General features: G+C 34.7%; 1 protein-coding gene across 1 annotated transcript in view; it reads left to right on the top strand.

Moving 5' to 3' along the window:
• LOC110027763 (serine/threonine-protein kinase 38-like) overlaps positions 1-16682 on the top strand; it is a 34511-nt gene extending 17829 nt beyond the window's left edge. The window contains exons 3-13 of the mRNA XM_020729309.1: positions 6193-6276; positions 6596-6837; positions 6927-7149; positions 11840-11919; positions 12066-12150; positions 13052-13183; positions 13264-13377; positions 13469-13516; positions 14734-14818; positions 15843-15899; positions 16501-16682. Coding sequence (XP_020584968.1) covers positions 6193-6276; positions 6596-6837; positions 6927-7149; positions 11840-11919; positions 12066-12150; positions 13052-13183; positions 13264-13377; positions 13469-13516; positions 14734-14818; positions 15843-15899; positions 16501-16610 — 1260 coding nt within the window. The 3' untranslated portion in view covers positions 16611-16682. The remainder of the gene's footprint in view (positions 1-6192; positions 6277-6595; positions 6838-6926; positions 7150-11839; positions 11920-12065; positions 12151-13051; positions 13184-13263; positions 13378-13468; positions 13517-14733; positions 14819-15842; positions 15900-16500) is intronic.
• The last annotated feature ends 268 nt before the right edge of the window (positions 16683-16950 follow it).

Here is a 16950-nt window from a genome sequence, read left to right as displayed (position 1 = left end):
TTCGGGTGACCGAGTAGCCTTCGTGGACCCTCGAGAATAAATATATCTGAGCCTAGTCCCATACGAGTGCTTGCGGTCCCCCTCATCTGAATCTTCTTTTTGTTTTATCGAAATTTTGGGACATGACACTCGTGTTACTTTTCCTTTCTTTTGGGAGTTTTGAGGATTTTCTTTTACTTGAGTCTTTTTCGTTGATTTTCTCGAGTTTCTCCGCTTTTCCTCGGGTTTCCTGGACGACGTTTCTTTCGGAATTCGCTTTTTGAAATACATTTAGGTTTGCTATACTTAAGGAACAGCGGATCTCACGGGCGTACATGTTTGCTTTACATTTTACAGCACTCAATTTTCCTGTTTCTACCTGCCACCGTACTGTAAAACATGTTACTCTTGTCCTGTTTCTACTTGCTACTGTTCTTCCTGTATAGCATGTCATATTACTCCCGTTTCTACTTGCTACTGTTCTCCCTGTATAACATGTTACACTTGTCCTGTTTCTACCTACTACTGTTCTTCATGTATAGCATGTTATACTGCTCATGTTTTGCCTACTACTGTTCCACGTGCATTATATTGTTTGTTCCTGCTTTGCAAACTTTATATTATATAATTTTAAACATATTTCCTTTTTGTATAGGATGTTTAGAGGACTACAACCATAGGGTCGTTTGATTTAACACTATAACTGGACACCCTAGAAAACTTAAACTCGTCATGGCAAGGAGCTTGGAGCTAGCACGGGGGGCAGCACGGCCATCTTCAACAGCATAACACGTCTTCCCCAGCAAAACCATTCCCTTTTCCTAGAAATTAAATAACAATCCATAGGATTTCGAGGTTGTTCGCCTAGCGTGACATAAATCCTCCACCTTTTCTTTAGGCATTCGTATAGCTCTGCTGTACGATTTAAGCCCTAAACTCGTTTTAGGTTCCGAGGTTGTCGTCCGATACGACGTAAACCCTCATATTTGCTAGGCAATTTGTGTGGCTCTGTCACGCAAATATAAGCCCTAATTAAATAAAAATTGGCAGGATGAAACACTTTAATAATTTCTTCTTAAAGCTGAAGCAAAACCATAGGGTAGACTGGGAGGTCACTGAGATTCGCCTCAGGATCTGTGGCTTTCCCTAGTTTTTCTTTATTTGGATTCCTCAACAATGTTCCAGATTTGAGTATTTCCCCTTTCACACCTTCTTCGTCCGATTTCGCTATCCTTTTGACTTCTTTGAAGACATTATTCTCTGATTTTTATCGAGAGTTTTCTTAGGTGACTTCGGTCATTTAAGATGTAATTAACTATAGGGGCTTGCCCTTATAGGAAGCTTTTCCGAAACCAGCTTAAAATAAACTCTATTTGATCATTTGTATTAAATAGTGAAACTTGTCGGCAAATAAAATGGTTTCGCAGACCCAAACGGATGTCATATGTTTTCCTAGTTTATTTGATTGAGTCTCATCCTCAAGTCTTGTGTTTATCCCTCGGGATAGATACAGAATTTGAGGTAGAATGCTCTTTCATTTAAACTGCGAAAAATATGAGGTCAATTTGATTTCATATTTTTCTAAAATTACATATATATATATACGTAAATTAAAACGTCATTCCGAAGCGGGCGATGAGATTTCAATTCCGGCTGCCGACAGCTTCTTACGGGCGGCCCCCCCAAACAACCTTTCTTTCTTTTTTGTGCTGACAGTTATTTAGGTGCCTCACAGGCTAACAGTAGAGGGATGAGATTTGAATTGGAAAGACTTGAGCAATAGCTTATGATGAAAAATGAATAAATATTTATAAATAAATAAGGCAGTCTGGCTATATTTTTTTATAAAGAAAGAAATGTATGCTAGACCTGGTTATCGTTAATGAACTAATGAGATGTTAATCTTCTTGATGAATCATAGTAACTCTATTATTGCATATATTATTCCTTTAATCAAGGCACTTGGTCACTAATTTTGGAAGAAAAGTTATATTGAAGATCAGGCTTTGTGGTAAATTTTGATTTAAACATAATCCTACCTAAAATTAAATCCTATCTAATAGTTAAAATTTGAACCTAGAATTATCCAAATATGTACTACACCGATAGGATTTTTGGCAAAAATTATGATAAATAAAATATTTTATTTCTTCAAAGCAACAATACAACTATGAACATATAAAATAATGAATAAATACCTACAGCTCAAGAGGTAGGCAATCTCCCCCAAACTTATAATTTGAAAGGCACGAAATCTCTATCAAACCCTAACCCAAAGACTTAATATAGCAATCTCTTGCATAACCCGAAACATATTAAACCATATTTATATTAAACCATAATAAATGATAAAAGACTAACGTGCCCGTAGGACAATAAATACAAATTTTCTCTTAGTTGTCAATCTAACATTACTCCCGTCACAAAAAGACACAAGTTGAATAAAAGAGAATTTATGCAAGATCAAGCTCTCATGCCTTCACTCCACACTGTGAAAAACTACAATATCCGATCCTTGTAATGGTGGGAAAAATTTTTATTACACAGAAAACATAACATCGCTCGCTTCTCTTGAATCGTTGTCTCTGTCTGGTGCTTTAAGTTGACCCCTGGACAGACCCCTATATTCTTCTCCTTTGTCACCTCTTCGTAAAATGATGGGTCTTCGATGTCATGGTCATTGAGGCATCCTTGTGTAAGTCTCCCATTGTGTTTCTTCTGTTGGCCTTCTCCATCTGGTTCTTGTCCTTTATCATCTAGGCTAGCTCCATCATCGCTCCCAATCCCAGCGGTCTCAACAGTCAGAGTGTTGCCCGTATGTCAATGTTTAGACCCTTCATGAAATTCTTCTCCAATACTGCTTCAACCCCCCCTCCCCCCCACAGTTGTCACACTAGTAGCTCGAATTTCTCCCTACACTCCATAATAGTTCATTTCCGAGTCAATTCAAAGAATTGCTCTTGTAGATCTCATTCGCGAATGACTTGAAAGGTTCATACAAGCATGCATTTAATTCTCTTAACGAGCGAATCAAATATCTAGCCATCCGCCACTGAAACCATGTTAGGGCTTTCCCTTTCAAACATAACTTTGTCGCCATTAGCTTCTTCTCTAGTTTAGCCCATTCACCGCAAAATATTGTTCTACCAGGTACACCCACCCATTTGTGTCCATCTTCTCGAAGATCGACATCTTTAACTTTCTAACCCTACTATCTCCCCAACTTCCTCTCTCATCTACTCTTTTCTCCTATGTATTAAGGGTAATACTCCTTCGATCATAGCCATAACCAATGGTGACTTATATTCTTTCTTTTTCGTGCTCCTCCATACCCATTACATAACCCCTTATCCATGTTTCAAACCAACTGTCTCTAATGGAAATCTCTAATCCACCCAATGCTTTCCTCCCCGTGTTCCCCTCTTCCATTCTTCTTTACTTTCGATTTAGCCAATGAATCTCAAGTCAACCCTTGGTTTTGCAAGCTGAACCGTCGATGGAGTCTTGTATTGCATATCGATAGGTCTCATCATCTCCTCCAAGCACTCGAATTAGTTTTCATTGGATGAAAATTTTTCGTCAATGTTTGTGAACCTTTCTAACTTGCTCATCTCTTCCTACAATTTCTCCAAATCATCTGCTTTTTCTCTAAAGCATCTGTACCGCGAGGTAGTAAGCCTTAATCTGTCGTCGGCTCTCCAAGTTGCTTGAATCACTACTGTATTGTGACTAGGGCACACCAGATCTCAGGCTTGCTTCTCTGTTTTAGCCCCGATCTCTATGTGTCATTCCTCAACTAGCTCTAATTGTGATTGTGTTGCAAGGACAGAGGGGAAACAGAAGCAAGGTGAGAGCCACAAAGCGGGAATAGGAAAAAGATGGGAGTTTTGGGTCTCAATGCGCTGTGATCATTAGAAACACGGGAGCGTCGCGCTTCTCAAGCTCCCAGCTAGCTCGAGTTGTGCCTTAAGGAGGCACACGACGATCCCGTCAAAACTTTCCAACGAGTTTTGTCACAAATGTATCATTTATATGTGATCCAAGTGTGATCTTGTCGATAGAATCGCCCGATACCTTCGGTTCTATCATATGCTTCCGAAAGGTTGAATTGTGTGATCCCTTCAATCTCATCGGTTTCTTCTCCGCTAGGTTTAATCACACGAAACCTTCATTCCCAAAAGTCTCAAATATGATTTTGAAACTCCTTTCAGGCACCTATATGCAACAATCCTCTCTGATCTAAAATGATTCAGTAGTTGTATCGCAAAATCGATTGCTCGAATACCATTTGATAGAATTCTTGGCAGAAATTAGGGAAAATAAAATATTTTATCTCCAAAGCAATAATACAACTACAAACAAAAAAAATGAAAGACAAACATCCACAGAACAAAAGATAGTTGATCTCTCTTAATTCCTACAATTCAAGTAATAGGAAATCTCTCCCAAACCCTAACCTTCAGACTTAAAGAAAATAATCTCATGCATAAATCTAACCCTAAATATATTAGCTCTATTTATACATAAATAATAAAAGATTAAATTGACAAATTTGCTTTTAGGTGCCGATCTAACATATACCGAATTTAAAACAGAATAAATCCAATAAAGATGCAAATTTTGGTTAAAAATTGATGATTTAAAAATGTTAAATGTTGGTCTAGCTCATCATTTTTATATTTAGTTTGATATCTTTTGATTGTCAATGAGAATCTACCCTTTTGGGCTACATTAGTTGAATTTCACAACATCGGTTATTGAGGGCGCGTATTTATGCAAATGATTTGCCGGTTCTGTTATGACTTGAAGGTCGTGATTGTGGTTGATAGAAATTGCATGTTTGATTAAACAAGGGTGATCCTGCATATATTAGCCCCACCCTAGCTTGAGGATTAGCAATTTTACTTGTAATTTGATCAAATTTTGAGCAAATATGAAAATGACTTGATAAACTTTGTTTCAAATTAATGAGTCAGTGCCTTAGTTCAATCCTTCTGTTGAGTCCATTTTGAGCCAAACATGGACTCAAGTTTTGTATGCTATATAAAATATTTATGCATGTTTATGATTTCAATAGGTAACTTTGTTGCTAAATCTTTTTGGTTTTTGATTCGACATAATTAATTTGACAAAATTCAAACTTGTTTCGAGCCAACTTGATTTAACTTAAAAAATAAAATTTGATCTGTAGTTGAATTTGAGTCTACCTTCGTTTATTCATTTGAATTTTGAGCTGATAATTGAATACAGCTTGATGGACTAACAGACTCAAGAATGGTTGATACTTGTTTCTTCTCTTAAAATAACATCTAATTTTCTTATGTAGAACACGTGATTTTTTCCTTCTAAGGAAAAAAACCACACTGACGCCACCCACAAACTATGAAAAATTATCACTGGCATGAGTATATATATTGGGACTTTAAGTTCTTTGATCTAGTAGACGTCACACTTGTAAAATGAAATTGTTTTATATTGATATTATTGAATATACATGTAGCAACAACAACAACAAGCCTTTATCCCACTAAGTGGGGTTATCTACATGAATTATCTTTCTCCATTGTTTTATTAAGTGTCATATTTTTATTTAATTCTAGTAAATTAAGGTCATTTTTTATGCAACATGCCTAAGTTGTTTTAGATCTTCCTCTACATTTCTTAACATAGGTCAAATCTAAAACATCTGCTCTTCTAACCGGGTCATCAAATTGGTGATGTTTAATGTGACCAAACCATCTAAGGCGACTCTATTCTTGTCTGCTGCTGGAGCTACTCCAACCCTTTCACGGATCTATTTGTTACGCATTTTATCTCTAAGTGTAAAGCCACTCATCCATCTGAGCTTTCTCATCTCAACAACAATCAACTTAATTTTATGTTTCTCTTTTACAAGCGAATATTCTGCGCCATAAAGCATTGCTAAAAATTAAATCATGGCCATATGAACAATAGTTTAAGAGATCCAATAAATGACATGGAAAGGAAGCATATCTTGTACAATCTAGTTAATCCCTTTTCATTTGTTATCCATTTTTATAGTTATCCATTGCCTGCTACTCATTCAGATCCATATTTAGAGTAAGCAAACTTGGAGTTATGTGAAGGTTCTCCATTTGTTCATAGTGTTTTTTAGATAGTTTTCTTAGGAAATGCCATGCATTTGATAATAAAACTCTGGTTTTTTCCTTTGTTTTCAAATTTATAATGCAGGTTAGAATAGTTAGGGAGAAGGCAACGGGTAATGTATATGCAATGAAAAAACTCAAGAAATCAGAGATGCTGAGACGAGGCCAGGTAAATTATATCAAAGTTAATGACGGTTTCTCTCGAAGAGACCAGTTGGGATCACTTTTGATTTTATTTATTTATTTATTTTGTTTAATTCATGTTTTAATTTGAAACAAAATATGTTAGGTATGATATAATATGTTTAGTTGTTTTTAAAAGTACTCTCAACAACTTTTAAATGTTTCAAGTTTTTTTTAAAATAAATAAATATATATGAACACACAAAAAAAAATTCTAAACAAATATGTTTTCAAAATGAAAGCAATAACTAATACAAAAGTGATCTCAAACAATTCCTAAGATTTTCTCATGAAATTGTGACCAGGTCGAACATGTAAGAGCTGAGAGAAACATCCTTGCGGAGGTTGATAGTAATTTTATCGTTAGACTTTATTGTTCATTTCAAGACAATGAGTTCTTGTACCTTATAATGGAGTATCTTCCCGGTGGAGACATGATGACTTTGCTTATGCGGAAGGATATATTAACTGAGGATGAGGCCAGATTTTATGTAGGAGAGGCTGTTCTTGCTATTGAATCTATTCACAAGCACAACTACATTCACAGGTTTGCTGAAACTTAATATGCCATGAAATATTTTTCCAGTACCTGCTACATTTGTTCAAATTGTAAAGTTTTTCCTTTTTGAATCATAGAGATATCAAGCCTGATAATCTTTTACTGGATAGAAATGGTCATTTGAAACTCTCTGATTTTGGGCTATGCAAGCCTTTAGACTCTAGTTATTTTAATGAAAGGGAATATACTCTAGAGAAAAACTATAGCACTGGTTCCTTGCAAAATGAAAGAAGGTTATCAACACCGAAGCGCACACAACAAGAGCAATTACAGCACTGGCAGAAGAACAGAAGAACACTGGTAATTTACATTCTAGTTTCTGATAAATTTTATTCTCTATTTTGATGTCACATTTGATTTTGATTCTCCTTTTGGGAACATGAAAGTAAAAACCGTTGCCTTTTCTTCATAACTGCACTAGCATTAACTCAAACATCTAAAGATAATTTATTCAAATTGACAAAATATTATTACAAATTGATTTTTCGAACATACCATTTCTTTGGTTGATATATCAAATCTTAAAGCTCAGTGTGAAGCAGGACCCTTGGTACTAATATTGTCCACATTATGTGACAGTTCAGTTTTTATATTTTAATTATATTTTTATGTGCCTATATATCAAATCTTGAAGTTCAGTGTGAAGCGGGAGCGTCGATACTAAAATTGTCCACATTATGTTACAGTTCAATTTTTCTATTTTAATTATATTTTTATGTGCTTTTCTATTTGGATGATAAATTTGTAATAAGGGGGATCTTAGTGCTTATAAATAAGGGTTATTTTGTGTATTGGGGCAAAACTTTGGTTTTAGAATTGCGAGTTTCTTTCTTTTGGGAAAGTTGGGCTATCCATTCATTTGCCTTACAACTGTATCCTTGAGTTGGCAGCCTAGGTGGTGTCTTGCCGAGTGTATTCTTGTGCTTCCTTTACATCAATAATATTTCTTTTGTTGTTCTTTGCCTCCAGAATTCTTCTCAACAATTCTTGATTGTTTTTTTTCTGAATACTGTCATAACTCTCGCCGGTATTACTTTTGGTACCAGAGATCAGGTCTTGCGCAGTTCTTATTCTTCTTTCCATTAATTTGGTTTCTCCATATCTGGAATTCTGTCCAGATTTCTTGTTGTTTTCCTGGTTTCTCTTTTCGGTGGAACAGCTTTCTGCCAAGGCTGTTTTCATCCTTGTTCTGTTCAATGCGCACGGTTTCAGGTTGCCGCCCTGCCGTTTCATAAGTTCAGCCTCAGGTTTTCAGATTTCCAGCCTTTGCGGTTCTAGAAAGCTCGGTTTTCTTCTGCCTCACCTTTTGGAGAGGAAGTCATGGAGTGGTCAAAAACCTAGCCAAGATTGGTTTTCTAGTTCTCCTAGTTTTCAGTTTCAGGAGTCAAGGTCCTTCCACTACAGCTAGGAACAAGAGGCGTTCCCAATTCTTGGGATTGACTGCAGTTTCCAGAAGCTAGACTAATTCCGTGAAGAGGCGATACTTTTCTGATTCGAGCATCCAGAATCATTTCCAGTCAACTGCGTCATTGTTCCCATCTGAATTTCTATGAGATCTGTGTGGTAAAATCATACCGAGATGCCAGAAAATCATCCAAACCAGGTCATCTGTCAATTCTAAGAGAAGTTTACTCAAATCTGAGGACAGATTGGAATCTTGAGGGAATACCGTGTAAGGGTTCCACTTCTTGATGCAAGATTCGTCGGCTGATCTAAGATGCCTCCATGCAGGAACATGGCAAGAACCAATCAAGAAGAGTCCATAGAGGATCTTTTGCGTGAAATGCAGCGTATGCAAGAAAGACTGGCAGTGTTGGAGCAGAAAAGTATGGAGGAATACTCACTGGCACACGATCTTGAGGCGGTGGAAGAAGAAGAAGGTGAAGATATCTTTTACCATGAATCTTCCAACGATGAGGCGCAGCCCCTGCGTTAGTGGAGGAGTGAAAGGCACAACTAGATTGTTGATTATAGAATCATGATCGGCATTTCAGATTTTGAAGGCCAACTAGATTCGAATGAATATATTAGTTGGCTATTCACGATAGAACTCATTCTTGAATTTAAGGAAGTTCCCCTAGAAGAAATTGTTAAGCTAGCCATTAAATTGAGGAAGAATGTCTCTCTTTGTTGGAAAACGTGAAGAGAACGCGACAAAGGGAGGGTCGATCCAAGATTATCACTCGGAGCAAGATGAGAAAGAATTACAACGTAAATTCCTTCCGAAACACTATTAACAAGAGATTTTCATTCAACTACACCACCTTCATCAACAAAAATAGTCCGAGGAAAAATATGTTGCTGAATTTGAACAGCTAGGGCTTAAATGTGACCTTTCCGAACCCAAAAAACACACAATTGCTCGTTTCTTGGGTGTTCTGGGACCATTTATAGCCAATGCGGTTCAACTCCAGCCTTTCTGGACACTATAAGATGTGATTAGCTAGGCTGTGATTGAAGAAAAGCAACATAAATTGGGTAGGAACATTCCAACGTGCAGTCCTACCACTGACTTGGTTCGTTCCAGTAAACTGGGTCAAGCCAAAACGCATCCAAGCGGATGGAGGGTTGAAAACAACAACCGAACAACACTAGACCAGCCTTGGGGTACTGCTATCACAGAAATGGGAGGAACTCACACCCAATAGATGATGCTTCAAATGTTATGAGTTTGACAACATAGCCTCAAATTGTCCAAACTGACAGGTCATTTCCTTTGTAGAGGAAATTGAACTAGAAGAAGATGATGTTGTAGAAGAGGAAGACAATAATATGACAAGGGAGCAAGTAATACATGAAGATGAAAGAGAATTACTTGTAATAACATGTCTCCTAAGTGTCAAACAGTCTTTTAATAAAGATTGGTTATGACATAACCTTTTTAGAACTCGGTGCATGGTTCATGACAAGGTTTGTAACCTTTTCCATCGATGATGGAAATTGTGAAAATGCGGTTTCAATAAATATGGTGAAGCTTGAGCTAACTACTCAATCTCATCTCCATCTCTACCAACTCATGTGGCTCAAGAAGGAAGCTGAAATTAAAATCACCAAACAATATTTGGTGCAATTTTTAACCTGTTAGAAATTTCAGGAAAAGGCGTTATGTGATGTAATTCTAATGGATTTTTTTCGTATATTGTTTGGTCGGTCTTGGCAATATGACCGTCATGCGATTCATGAAGGCTATGCTAACATTTATTCATTTATCAAAGAGGAAATTCAAACTTTGTTGGTGTTAATGGGGTAACTTGAGTCATGGACTAAAATCAACACTTTTACTCCACTGTTTTTAAAATATCTAAAAGAGATAGTGACGGGTACCTCTTAATCATCATCAAATCTTCAGGGAAAGATTTACTTGAGCTACAAAGAATGAAAATGTTTGTTATGACTCAATGTTACATTGCACAACATCAAACTGAATTTGATGGCTATCAGAGGCAGGATATTGATGTAGGTGCAGAGGCCCTGATGGGAGGAACTGAGCAAATAGCCCTTGCTGTTCATTTAGTGGTGGAGGGTCTAAGGATGAAAAGTTGGAGTCTTCGTTTGAATTCAGAGAAAATTTGGTTGATGTTGGAGAAGATAATATTAGACCTTAAATATCATGACAAAAATTTTGTCTCATCCAGAAAAATTTAGAGGTGGTAATTTTAATGCAATGAGAGATATTGGACATGTTAAAGAACCACTTAACCATAAGCCTCGGTAGAATCTGGAATCAGAGGGATTTGGAGCTAATCATATGACGAGATCAATTATGGAAAGAGTTATAGAACCATTGGTTTTTACTATTGCTTGCCAAGGAATTGAAGCCTAACAGTTTGAGGCTACGCCAAGGCCAGATGGTAAGCAGGTTAAAGTTAAATGCGGTAGTAATGAATCTCGAATGGCAGAGAAAGCCACACATTTTCATAATTGTGTTGATTAAGTGAATATAATAGCTAGGACAGATGCTTAGATCACTGATCTTGACATCTCGGGGGATTAGAATGACTCCATCATTTTCAATGTCTCCCAGTTGGAATTGAAGACTCGAGTCGAATCTTCTCCAAACCCGAGAAAATGACTCAGCAGCATTAGTACTAGTGCTGTCCACAATGTTACAGTTCAGTTTTTATGTTTTAATTTTGTTTTTGTGTTTTTCCATTTGAATGACGAACTCGTAATAAGGGGGTTTTAGTACTTATAAATAAGGGTTGTTTTGTGTATAGAGTTAGCAGCCTAGGTGGTGTCACAGTGCTTGGATGTTTTAAGGGGGTCTTTGCAGTTGTATCCTAAAGCTAGCAGCCCAGGTGGTATCTTTCCATTTGTATTCTTGTGCTTCATTTATGTCAATAATATTCCTTTGCCTCCATAAATTTTCTCATCAATTCTTGTTTAATGTTTTATTTAAATTCTACCTCATATCTCTTGCTGGTATCATAGTGCTTGGATATTTTATTACATTCTTCAATTATGCCTGTTATTTTTTCATGAACTAGTCTTATCCTAACCATTAGAGCTCAGTTTACATTCTTCATGACTCTGTCAAGTGCAACATGCTGCATTAATAATGATCTATGTAAAACTTCTTTCACAACTTCTACCAACCTACCACCCTGCTTATTTTTTGTTGACATGGAAAAGCTCATTGATAGGTTATTTTGTATTTATTCAAATTGTATAGCATGATAAAGAGTATAGCCAATTCATGAAACTATCTCTTATGCTATATCTTGGGAGAAATAGTTGTACGCAACCTTACCCCTCCATTTACATATAGCCAATTTTAATGACTCTAAACCTGTAAGCTCCAAATACTAGAGGGAACTTAATCACTGCTTCATACCCACGCTTTATTCAAACTAAATAGTATATGATGATGCATTTTTTTTTAATGTTTTATGAGTACAAAACTTAATAGAGTGTTAACTAATACTTCTAATATTTTCTCTTGATCAATCTATACTTCCATGTACACATCCATGACATTGGAAAATTGCAGGCTTACTCAACCGTTGGTACACCTGATTATATTGCTCCGGAAGTTTTGTTGAAGAAGGGTTACGCAATGGAATGTGATTGGTAAAATCTTCTTTTTTTTCTTTTTTAGCGACTATGATAGAAATGCTGAATAACAAAACTAAGATTCAACCACAGTGATTAGTAAAATCTTAGCTTCAATCTGATCTGCGTCAAGCAGTCTTAGCAGCATGTTATGTTGAATGCAGGTGGTCTCTTGGTGCTATAATGTACGAGATGCTTGTGGGCTATCCTCCATTCTATTCTGATGAACCTATGACTACATGCAGGAAGGTATCATAACGTACTTCTAACTGCTTTCACCAGACAAAAACTTCATGGCCGAAACAAAGAACAGTTTTTCTTTTCTTTGTTGCTTGCTAATTATGAAATTCAGATAAAATATTTCCTCAAAGTTTGTAACTTGAAAACATAATGTAAGATTCATGAACTCTTGGAGAAGTTTTCTAATCTTAGCAATTGACCTAAAAGAAAGTTCTCAGAACTGACTAACTTTATAATATTTTATGAGATAGCTGTTGGATTATATTGGTTGTAAAATGAAAATCGCTAGTTTCCATTATTTTTTTTTTAAATTGGAATTTTCAAAGACGTCACAATTTTGTATTTCATTTGCCATAGGTTACCAAAGTGAAGACTTAGACTACTATAAAGATGTAGGCTTGTCCTACAGAATACAACAATTTAATTAACTAGAGTGAAGGTGTCGCTCAATGACTATGATCTTATCATCATTGTAGTGTAAAAGTAGAGAAGAATTAAAAAAATTACTAAGCTATTTGAAGGAGAAAAATCATATCTTGAAACATTTGTTCCCCGAACTTGATACCATGTTGCTTGAAACAGCTCATGTATATTTCTTAGGTGAATTCATTTTTATACATAAAAAATATGTTGAATTTTGTTTTTTCAATAAATAAACTTCTAGCTTATTTCTTGAAAATGGCCAATTGAAGTGGATTAGTCATGAACAATTTCATGCAGTTATTAGCTAACATTTTTTCCAAACCATGTATCTATCGCTTTTCTCATTATTTCATCTGTAATATATGAATGATGGGCCTATAGTTAGTTTTCAAATATATCTTAGATTGTAAAGCTAGATTTAGGTTTCAATTTTATCTAAGATAATGAAGTTATTGTTGATTGAGAATCCTTGTAATAATTCGATCAGATAGTTAATTGGAGAACACATTTGAAGTTCCCCAAAGAAGCCAAGTTATCTCCACAAGCAAAAGACCTTATGAGTAAGCTCTTATGCAATGTTGATCAGAGGCTTGGCTCAAATGGTGCTTATGAGATAAAGGTATTTAGCTTCCTGTTGGTTATAACACATACTTAACTTTTCAATTGCCATAATGTTATCATTTTTCTTCTCAATTTCAGAATCATCCATGGTTTGAAGGTATTGAATGGGATAGATTGTATGAAATGGAAGCTGCCTTCATTCCAAATGTCAAGGATGAATTGGACACCCAAAACTTTGAAAAATTTGAAGAGGTGATAACATCAGTGTTGAGTTAATTTCTGCTAATTTTGTCAAAATTCCTCACACGAGTCACACAAACTCTATTTGTTTCTATTATTGCAGCCTGCAGCCCCAGTTCAACCTTCATCAAGACCAGGACCATGGAGAAAGGTAAACTTTCTTCTGTTTTCTTTTTCTGAATGTTATTTGTGGTCTTCCATATTTCTTAAAGATAAATCTGCTTACTAGAAATTATGAAACATAATTGTGTTATATAGAGCAATTTCACCCTTCTTGGAAACCAACGGCTTGTTTGGGATCAATTTTAATTTTAATTTTTTTCTTTTGCTTTTAAAACATGTGTTTTTTACATGTTTTATTTTTTTATTTCTAAAAACAAATTTTCTTTTTTTTAAATCACTCAAAATAACTTTTAGGTGTATTAAGTATTTTTAAAAAGAATCATAGTTTAATCAAATTATTAAATATATTTTATTTCAAATCAGAACAAAAAAAAAAAAAACAAACAAACAAAAAAGAAAATAGTAAATAAATAACAGAAGTTATCCCAATCAGCCCCAAAGTTTCATAATAATTTGCTTGGATTTGACACAATCAATCAGTTCGATCTACGCTTCATTGCATTTTATTGCTGATGTTAAAATTTTTGGAAACTATGTAGCTTTAAAACTAGCTAATTGTTCTGGGTTCCGAATTTTTCTTACTTTCTTTTCAGAAAGGTGTCAATTTTAATGACCAAAACAATCTAATCAGCTCTATATATCAATTTCCCTCGAAGATTTGTCGGAGTAAACAATTGATGTCTGCAAATTGTCTTCTTTTCTTAGCTTAATGATCTATTTTTAACTAAAAATAAATTATAGTCATCATCATCATTAATCTTTCTAACTATTTATGGCTAGCTATATGAATCTTCACTTTTCATTCAGTTTTGTTGAGCACTGTTTGAGATGTTAATGTATTTCGTCACAAATCATTATATTAAATTCTACTCGGATTATCTTAGATCCACCATTTCTTTTTGTTAACACTAATTTTATTGCTCATCGAAAGTATGTGCTTACTATATTTCAAACAGATGTATAAATATTTTTACAAACACCTACAGCCACCATGAACAGACACTAGTTCTCTTAGATAACCTCTTTTCATATAGTTCTCCTTAACACTAGTTCATTTTGGCCACCCAACATATCCTTATTTATGTTCACATGTTTTTTATAATTGATCCAAAATATGTAAGCTCACCATATCAAGATATTAAAGGACATAATGTATATTTAACTTTGTATGCCTATAATACGTTTTTGAATTATGGATTTTTCTTTGTTGTTGTGTTGATTTTATGACTTCTATGCTTCCTGCAGATGCTTTCTTCCAAGGATATCAACTTTGTGGGTTACACCTACAAGAACTTTGAAATTGTTAATGAAAATGAAGTGATTGAGATAGGTTAGTTTTTCTTAAATTTTTTTTACTGGTATTTTCATACATGCAACACAATTTTCGTGTATTTACATATTTAAGATGATATTTACTTGTGTAATACTTTAGAAAAATTAATATTAGTTTTATTTTCTTATGTGCCGTTAAAGATTTGAGTGTTATATGAGTAAATATTAAAATAAGCTGCTAAATATGTAAATGGATAAGAAGTGTTGGTATGTTTGCGAATCCCCCTTTTTTATTTTATAATAATCTATTTGTTTTACATGATAATCACCTTGGCATCAGAACTAATTGTTCATCATATTTTGTCACCTATGTTGCGATTTCTGTCGTAAATTTGTTAGTTTTATCTTAGTAAATTTTTATACAATTTTTAGATTCAATGGTGAAGAAATGCTAGCCAAAATTATTCAGGAATTTGCATTTCTGATCTTTGCAGCTTAAAACAAGAACAATAGAATTTGCAAATTCAAGGTTACTAGACCAATTGGAATATTTGAAATTTTTTTATTTAAGCCAGATACTAAAACTAAATTTATGGTGAATCTCAAATCTTCTAAAAACATAATAATAATAATTTCCTTAGCTAATTACTTGTAAATAATAGATTTTAGAATTTTTTTCATTCTAACTTATCTCTAGGAATGAACACTGCCACTTTCTTGCTGTCAGCAGCGCTTAATCCTATTGTTATCAGCTGTAAAGTTCAATCTTAGATAATAAATACAAGGAAGATTTACATACCGCACCACTCAATTCCCATGTATTTACATATCTAACATGTAAACTTCAAATTTTAAGATGTATTTCTCTTTTTTTAAGTTAAAATGGTATCTTTTATATGTTATGAATGATTTGGGTTAAGTATAAAATGTTAAAAAGTAAAATTTAGGTATTAGACATGTAAATACATAGGAATTGGGTGGTATGTATATAAATGCCCTTGAATACAAATGTCACAAGTATCCATTTGATTCAGTTATATTTAATTTCTGTTGTCTCATTTCTTCCATCTCTTCTCTTCCAGCTGAACTAAAGAAGAAAACTTGCAAATCAACTCAACGATCAGTCAAGTCCCTCTTCGGTACTTTTTCCTTGGATTACTTTTTGTTTTATTTATTTGTGTGTGTGTGTGTGTGTGTGTGTGTGTGTGTGTGTGAGTGCCACGTACCCCGTTGGTTGGCGTCCACGGTATAAGACCCCTCAGGTCTTGGGTTTGAATCCGTTCTGGCACAGTTAGCCTTAAGGAGGTGGTACTTGAATTGTTAGACGTATGAGGGGTGTATAATAGCCTCTGGCCATTCCTTCTCAATATATATGTACATATATATTATACGAGTCCCAGGCATTCCCGATGCGCCTAACAATTTGAGTGTATGAGGGGTGTATAATAGCCTCTGGCCATTCCTTTTCAATATATATGTACATATATGTTGAAAAGGAATGACCTGAGGTTATTATACGAGTCCCGGGCATTCCCGATGCGCCTAACAATTTGAGCACCACACCCTCCACTGGGGGGAATCGAACCTCATACTAGATGGGACTTACAACAGACAAGAAGATGCCGGACTAATTGATTTGAGTACGCGGCATATATATAGATATATACTGTGTGTGTGAGTATTATAAAATATGATATTTATATTATTATATCCTTAAATGGCTTGTTTCATATCCTTCAGATGCAGAGGAACAACAATCTAATGGTTCTATTGTTGGAGCCTTCGCTGAGGTGCGGCTTTCAGAGACAGAAGAGTCGAAGAGACGCAGTTCATCTGCCTCTACTTCCTAATTGAAGATGCTGAAAGAAGCATAGACAATGTGTACAATTGTATCAGTATTCTTACCATTGTGGCTGCATGAGATGGACTATATGTAAATGTGTTATTTTTAATAATTTATTGAGATTAAATTTATTTAGATTATATTCTCATTTTTTTAAGTTGTGTTGTAATTTAAGTTTCCATAATGATTTGAATAATTTTTTAATAATTAATTTATTTAAATTGCTTAGTTTCATAATTTTTTTTTGTTTTTTTAATGTAATAATAAATTTATTGGTTAATTATTAACTTGTTAATTTTTGCTAACATTAACATCAGCCAGTGAAATTATTTTTAATTATTTTTTTT

This window comes from Phalaenopsis equestris, unplaced genomic scaffold, assembly GCF_001263595.1.
Source record: "Phalaenopsis equestris unplaced genomic scaffold, ASM126359v1 Scaffold000442, whole genome shotgun sequence".
In the NCBI taxonomy this organism is placed as follows: Eukaryota; Viridiplantae; Streptophyta; class Magnoliopsida; order Asparagales; family Orchidaceae; genus Phalaenopsis; species Phalaenopsis equestris.
This window is presented reverse-complemented; position numbering and strand designations above follow the sequence as displayed.